Below are 7,787 nucleotides of genomic sequence, written 5' to 3' on the forward strand. Positions count from 1 at the left end.
CCTAAACAACCAGAAGTCATTAGGATAGACTGAGGGATGTAATGGTGTCATAAGAGGTGCTGTTGTAAATATATTTATATGTGACATGATATGACTTTAAAAACTGTTGTTTTGTTATGCTTAAAATGAATAAAATCTGTGACCACAGCTTTGCAAATCAAATTGGTTTCCCTTGTAAATCTATTGCAGTTATAACAGTCATATTGTGTGATGCCAAGTCTTGTGTGTGTTTTACCTTTTTAAGCTCCACACCGCCACCTTGTGTACACAAAGTAAACTCACTGTCACTCCAACAGTGGAACTATACTTTTGGAAAGTCACATATTTTACAATCAAAGCAGGCATACTACACAAAACCTAGTATAGAGGAAACAAGTACTAACACTTAGTGATGTATGAATTGCAATGATAGTTAATTCAATGTTGTGGCTGGACTCATTTCACAGATTACCTGCAGTTGTGTGTAGGCTATGTGAAGCACTCCAACAGACGCGTTACACGTTTTTCATCATGTTTTCAGCGTCCCTTGAGGAAAAAGCCAATTTTGACTTCCCTTGTCTTCTCACTCATTCAAGACAAATCATGTAAAAACCCCCGTGTGGGATCAGACCCTCAAACAGGCGCTGCAGGTTTCTATTGGCCGCCGCCGCGATAGGGGCGGGGAAGGGCACACGTGTTTTTAAAGTCCGTCTTTGCAACGACAAACATCTTCTTCAGTAGGCTATCACTGGAGAGGGTTATGGCAAAATATGCGGCGTCAGATGGGGAGCTGAGTAAGCGCGATAAAACAACAGCAAGAATCAAAAGGGACGTAGTGTGGGTATCTGGCGCATATGGGACTTATTGCGACGCGAAAGTGACATATTTTCACTGCAAGGACCAACAGGTAGGTGCGATAATAGGAAAATATATGTCTCTTATTATTTGCGGAATGTTGAGTGGGATATACAGGTCCACTCTGCACCAACTATTGTCCTGTAATAAGACATTCATTTTAAATATAAAAAATAAAGCAGATTCATAGGCTATTTTATAGGCTAATGTATTATTATTATTATTATTATTATTATTATTATTATTATTATTATTATTATTATTATTATTATTATTATTATTATTATTATTATTGCATACTGCTTTGTTCACGGATATTGCAGGGTGTATAGTAGGTCATCTTCATTGCCCGTGTCCTTGATTTGAACTAAATTCTGTAAATGTGTACTCGACTGATCCAATAGAGTACAACGATAAAGTAGGAATACGTTAAAAATAGAGATGTGAATGAACTGGAAAAAAATATGTTAAAGTATGTTGAAGTGTTGTATACGCTTATAACGAAATGTGCCATTTGCATAATGATTGGCCATAGTTATTGATCTGTGCAATGATAAATAGAGCACCTTTATGTAACCAGTTTCCATCCGCCTCAGCTGTTGGCTCTAATTGAGAACACAGGCAAAACAAACAATCACAGGTTGGGCAGCCTGTGGAAGCCTCGGCCTGTCACCATGTACCAACCTGCCGTATAATAAGTGATGCGACATTGTGAGCAGATGGAAGTCAAATACAGGGTTAAACACATTCATTTCTGAACGGCAAACTTGATGTTGTGAGCCGATGTGGTCTAATTTCAACGGTGTGTTTTTCACTGAGAACAAGTGAGTCATTTGTAAAGAAGAAATTGTAGCACTTGAGGGAAGTTAACGTATCATCTTACATCACTAAAATCCAATAAACAAAATGATTTGCCATGATATATGAGCTGTGGATTAAATGGAGCCACCATATTCCCAAATCGTGTTCATGACAGGTTGCTATTTCTAGTCGACCCCAGCGGTGACATCAGTAGTTGGGAAAAACAAAGATAATGAAGGGGGGGATTTAAGACCACAACCTACTTAACTTTTGATCACTTTCAGAATAGTTAAACACAAATGGATGCTTAAATTATTATTATTATTATTATTATTATTATTATTATTATTATTATTATTATTATTATTATTATTATTATTATTATTATTATTATTATTATTATTATTATTATTATTATTGTTGTTGTTTTCTTCCTTTGTCAACACAAAGTTTCCATTTCGACATCTGAAATGTTTTTTTTCAAAAACGAATCAAAGAAAGAGAATAACGGAAAATGTAACGATTTCTTAATCGTCAACCTCTTTTTCTGATTTCACTGTGACCCTCAGTGACCTTCAGATGAGATAGATAGAGTCAAAAGTGGAGGTGGGGGGGGGGGGGGTATTTTGGCACTAGCAGAGCATGTCTGGCTCACCATGGCCTTTTGTAGCCTGTGGTGGTGCATTTTAATGGACCCTTTCAGTCCACACACCGAGTCAATAGATATCTCATTTAGCTGTCCTTGATGGCGCTATTTCATATGATGCAAGGTTACTGTTACTTTCAGAGAAAGAGATCCATCCACTCAGAAAAAGCTGCAGGGTTCATTTCATCTCATTACGTGATGTAGTGGTGTGAACTATAACGCAAACATCTGTTGCATTATCTACATTTAAAACTGTGCACTAACTGAGTTTATTAGCATAGAATATGATAATTAGTGTTATAACTTTATGTGTTGCTTTCGCGCTTACATCTGGCAGAGACACATTTACAAAGAGCTGATCCTTGTATCTTTGGTCCCTTTGGCTCAGTGGAGTTACATGAACTTGATCTGTAATTTGGCTTGACTGACCTGCCTAATTAATACTTACATTAAGCAGGGGAAACTTCTCTCTCTCACCTCTTTGTCCGCTATTTAAGCACTGGACTAATATTGTTTTAATCTTCCACCAATAATGCACACACAATGCATTCCCTGTAATTTTTTTTTTTTCAAGATATTTTTTGGGCATTTTTATGCTTTATTGATAGTGTAGAGACAGAGTTGAAATGGGGCAGAGAGGGGAGTGACAGGCAGTGAACGACCGCGGGCTGGAATCGAACCCCGGTCCGCTGCTGGCCGAGGCCCATGGGGGGGACGCCCTACCAACTGAGCTAAGGGCGCCCCCTATTCCCTGTCCTTTCTGACTCCACTGCGTACACGGTTAGAATAATTTATGTGTACGCAAGCATAGAGCAGCTAACTTTCAGTGTACAATGCATAATTTAGATGGCCAGGTAACCACACACCCAACACACACTGATCTTTGCACTGGTTCTTGCCAATTACTTTATCACTGTCTTTCTCTCTGGCTGTATTTCCACAGAACACTTCCCTGATGAAGTCCAAAGCAGTCAACAGAGAGGAGTGACCTGCCCCCCTCCCCAAAGAAGCACAGGCTCAATCATCCATGTTCCCTGCCAGGATCTAGGCCTGTTGTCCACATTTTCTGCTTGAGTTTGTCCCCGGGATCTTTCAAAACTGTTTCTCCAACGCTTCTACCAAAAACTTAGACTGTTTTCCAAAGCAGAATCGGCCCAGCCCTCCCAGGCGGAAGTAATGGGGAGTGTGCGAAGCCACCGTTACAGCATTGTGTCCTCTGAGGAAGACGGCATGAAGCTGGCCACCATTGCCGTCCCAAATGGCTACGGGAATGGCAAGGTCAACAAGGTGCCCACGGAGCGCCTGCAACAGAGCCGCTTTGTCAGGAAGGACGGCCACTGCAATGTGCAGTTTGTCAACATGAGTGAGAAAGGCCAGCGGTACTTGGCAGATATCTTCACCACCTGCGTGGACATCCGATGGCGCTGGATGGTGCTCGTATTCTGCCTTTCTTTCCTGATGTCGTGGTTGTTTTTCGGCCTTGTCTTCTGGTTAGTGGCACTGGTTTACGGGGACTTGGAGAATGAGACTCAGATGTGTGTTTCCAATGTTGACAGCTTCACCGCTGCCTTCTTGTTCTCAGTGGAAACCCAAACCACCATTGGCTATGGTTATCGCTATGTGACAGAAGAGTGCCCTGTGGCCGTCTTCGTGGTCGTCTTCCAAAGCATCGTGGGCTGCATCATCGATGCTTTCATCATCGGTGCTGTCATGGCCAAGATGGCCAAGCCCAAAAAGAGGAATGAAACCCTGGTGTTTAGCCACTATGCTACGGTGGCCATGAGGGATGGTAAACTTTGCCTGATGTGGCGTGTGGCCAACCTGAGGAAGAGCCATCTGGTGGAGGCCCACGTCAGGGCTCAGCTACTCAAGTCCCGCACTACAGCCGAGGGTGAGTTCATCCCTCTGGATCAGATGGACATTGACGTGGGATTCGACAGTGGCATCGACAGAATCTTCCTGGTTTCTCCCATCACCATCGTGCATGAGATCGACGAGGACAGCCCGTTCTATGAGATGAGCAGACAGGACGTGGAGACGTCAGTGTTTGAGATCGTAGTGATTCTGGAGGGCATGGTGGAGGCCACGGCCATGACCACTCAGTGTCGGAGCTCCTACGTGGCCAGTGAGATCCTCTGGGGACAACGCTTTGAGCCAGTGCTCTTCGAGGAGAAGAACTACTACAAGGTGGACTACTCTCACTTTGAGAGCACATACAGGGTGCCCAGCACGCCCGAATGCAGTGCCAGGGAACTCGCCGACAAGAAGTCGAGCGCCTCCAGCTCGAGGAACTCCTTTTGTTACGAGAACGAGGTGGCCCTCGAAAAAGTGGAGATGGAGGAGGAGTTTGACGAGGAGGAAAACGGAGAGATTAGAGGTGTTGAGGTGGTTGCACTTGAGGAGCCACACACAGATGTGGTGTCAGACTCTGGAAGCAATTTGGACTCTTTGCCATTGGAATCAACGCCTTTAACAGCAGATTCAGAGATATGAACGCAGAGATAAAGGAGGGTTAAACAGTACCGCAGGGTATGTTAAAACTAGCTTGAACTCAGTCCTGTTTGCTGTAGTCTACAATGCATGACAGTTAGTAAAATACTGTGATCCAAGTATGAAGTTGTCTATGCAGAAGCTCACGCACAAGACACTACGGAAAGCGACCCATGTTCTGACATTTCTGGTGAAAGTGCAGATTAATGAACTGGTTGCATGGCGCTAGAGGAATACAATGGGTTAGCTGCCTTCACTTACATACTGTGCAGTCGCTCCTCAGTAGAGCATTTTAGTATAGCTAAAATCAGCCTCATTGGTCCTCATTGGTATAATAAAAAGAAAATGTTGTGGCCTAAATGAAATTGTAAAGTTGTGACAGTCAGAAATAATTTAATATATTTAATTTAAGTTAAGAATATTATAAGTTTGAACCTAGAACGTATATATACATTAAGTCATTTGAAGTTTGAAGAATATTGTTTTAAATGCTACTAAAAACAACCACCTTCACAAAGGCTGCTTACTGTTTGTTAATGAGCTGGTCTCTTAGCAAAAATATATATTCCCAAGGCAGGAAAGAGATGTCTTGGGTTTACAGTGCGTGCCTAACAGAAACCCTGGTCAAGGTGGTGGCACTGTGAGCACACACTGCAAGAAATGTCACACGAAGAGGAAGGATAAAGAGGTGTTTCACTGGGCAGTATACTGTATACTGCCACTCCTTGCAGCTCTTTATGTTCTAATGTGCAATACAGATTGGTGGTAGAATGTGGCAGGAAGCTCAACCCCGAGTAGTGGTTATGAATGTCGATGAAACGTGCTGCTAAGTTACATGTTTTAAGTTTAGAGAGAAATGTAGGAGCCAAAACATGTATTAATTGTCTTTTAAAAAGTATCCATTTTGAAGATTGCAGATGCAGCCTATATTGTTATTTCTAGATGTAGACAAGCATGATTCTGCCAGAGTGTTTTCCAAAGCGTTAGTGCACTATTCCCTCACCAGAGAACCCCCCGCCCCCCCCCCCCCCATCCCAACACAACTGTTTTATTAGCCAAAGCCAAACGTGTAAGTATAAAATAAGCGACAATTGGTAATCATCTATTAGTTGCTGTTTATTTTTCCACCTGAACCTTTCCTTATCTCACAGCGGTTGGCTGATTGAACATTGAATTATTTGAGATGACGTATAGCCTGCTTTATACTGACAGTCTGCCAATCAGTGTTCTTGGTGTGTGTCAGATGTCGACACATCCTAGTTGACCCTCACACTTCAACACTTCGGTTCTTGTTAAGTCATTTCTCATTTCTGAGCGGTGTCCTTGCTTTGTTTTTGTTTCAAAAGATCAGGTCTGCTGATTCATATTGTAGTAACCTATCATCATTTCACCCCAGTCTTACATACACAGCTTTTTGAACTGTATAGCTCTAGGTGTTATTGTGATACTTGCATTGGATCAAGTCAAGCCACATCACTGTACTGCTTCTCTGGTAAGGACATATAGTCAAAATTTCAACCTGTTCTCACATTGACACTTCTCCTGTCTTAGGTCTTTATTTTTCTACCAAGGTGTTCCTACCTTCCTGCACAAACAAAAAGCTGTACAGATGTTTATTTTTTATTTTTTTGTAAATTATAAGGCAAATAATGTATATTGATTTTGCAGTTGTTGAAAACGGTTGATGTCCCTTTTTCAATAAAAATGCAAAAAAAATAAAAATAAATGTAGTTGAGGTATTTAATGTTAACAGCAAATGATGCAGTGTATTGCATGACCTTTGACCTGATTGACAATTAGTAGCCATGGTTCTGTGTTAGCATGAGCTAAAGCGAAGCAGAAGACCTTCAGGAATGTTCCAATGATTTGCATTTCGACCCAAAATGTGTGACATCTGGAGCTGGTGTGGACGAGTGCTGTGCGAGCTGCGCTGTAGCTGTGGACACATATGCTCACGCTCCTCATAGTGGAAGCTGTGGCCCAAATTCCAGGCGGCGAGTTGTCAGAGCTCACGCCATCATTTACTTTCATTTGCCAAACTGACTCAGACCAGTTCTGTGATTCCCCACAGACACCCTGTGCTACAGTACATCAGTCAGCTCTGCTGGAAGTCATTTTCAATGACAGCGATGGAAAGAACGCCTAATACGCCTTTCCCAATCTCTCTCTGTAAACTGTGGAAATAAGTGTAGGCCTATTCTGCACTGCTGAGGGTCTTGAGTAGGGTTGCAAAATTCCGGGAATTTTCAAAGTTGGAAACTTTCCATGGGAATTAACGGGAATTTATGGGAATTAACGAGAATTTTGGTAATTAAAGGGAATAAACGGGAATTTACTAAATTTAAGGCAAACCAAATGCACTAAATCCTTCTAACTATGTTATTTCAGTCTTGGCAAACGTTCTAGACTGAAAAAAGCATTTTTTTCAACTACGTTTTATAATATTTATGAACATTTAACTTCAAATCAGATTTTTTTTAAAGCTTATTGAGACACCCAACTTGATATCATATATTGCTTTTTACTAGACCAGGTTTACAGAGGCTTAAACAGTGATTTTAAATATAGGGGAAAATATATTTTAGCATAATCTTGACTAAACCAACCAGATTTCATGCACTTGGCAAGTTGCACATAGCACACTGCTTACTGCAGGGGTACTGAGGCCAGCCCCCTACATGCACTGTGCATTCCACCATCACATGGGGGGCATTTTACTTAATTTATTGAATGGGTGGGGTCAGACATGAGTTATATTTTACTCAACATTCATCTTTTTGTTCAGTGAAATTATTGATTGTTCATAAAATAATCAAAACTTTATAAAGTTCTACTTACAAATGAATCTGTTCAAACATAATGTTTTTTTTATTGTATAAGGTTGCATGGATGTCTGCCTATGACAAAACATAATGTTTATATGTTTAGATTAATGTTTAGATATGAAAATAAATCATTGAAATGACCGCCATTTAGTTCATTCCATTTAGGCAATTTCCAAATAATTATTTCAGAG

The 7,787-nt window shown here is 41.1% G+C and overlaps 1 protein-coding gene across 1 annotated transcript; it reads left to right on the top strand.

Annotated features, from left to right (window-relative positions):
- Nucleotides 1–3,379: 3,379 nt before the first annotated feature.
- Nucleotides 3,380–4,774, top strand: LOC307262327 (inward rectifier potassium channel 2-like; the record flags this gene model as incomplete). Its single annotated transcript, XM_080043165.1, has 1 exon — nt 3,380–4,774. The coding sequence occupies exon 1, from the start codon at nt 3,458–3,460 to the stop codon at nt 4,772–4,774; it is 1,317 nt and encodes a 438-aa protein (XP_079899291.1). The 5' UTR covers nt 3,380–3,457.
- Nucleotides 4,775–7,787: the final 3,013 nt, after the last annotated feature.

Source organism: Ammodytes marinus (genome assembly GCF_949987685.1).
Source record: "Ammodytes marinus genome assembly, chromosome: 16".
NCBI lineage: Eukaryota > Metazoa > Chordata > Actinopteri > Uranoscopiformes > Ammodytidae > Ammodytes > Ammodytes marinus.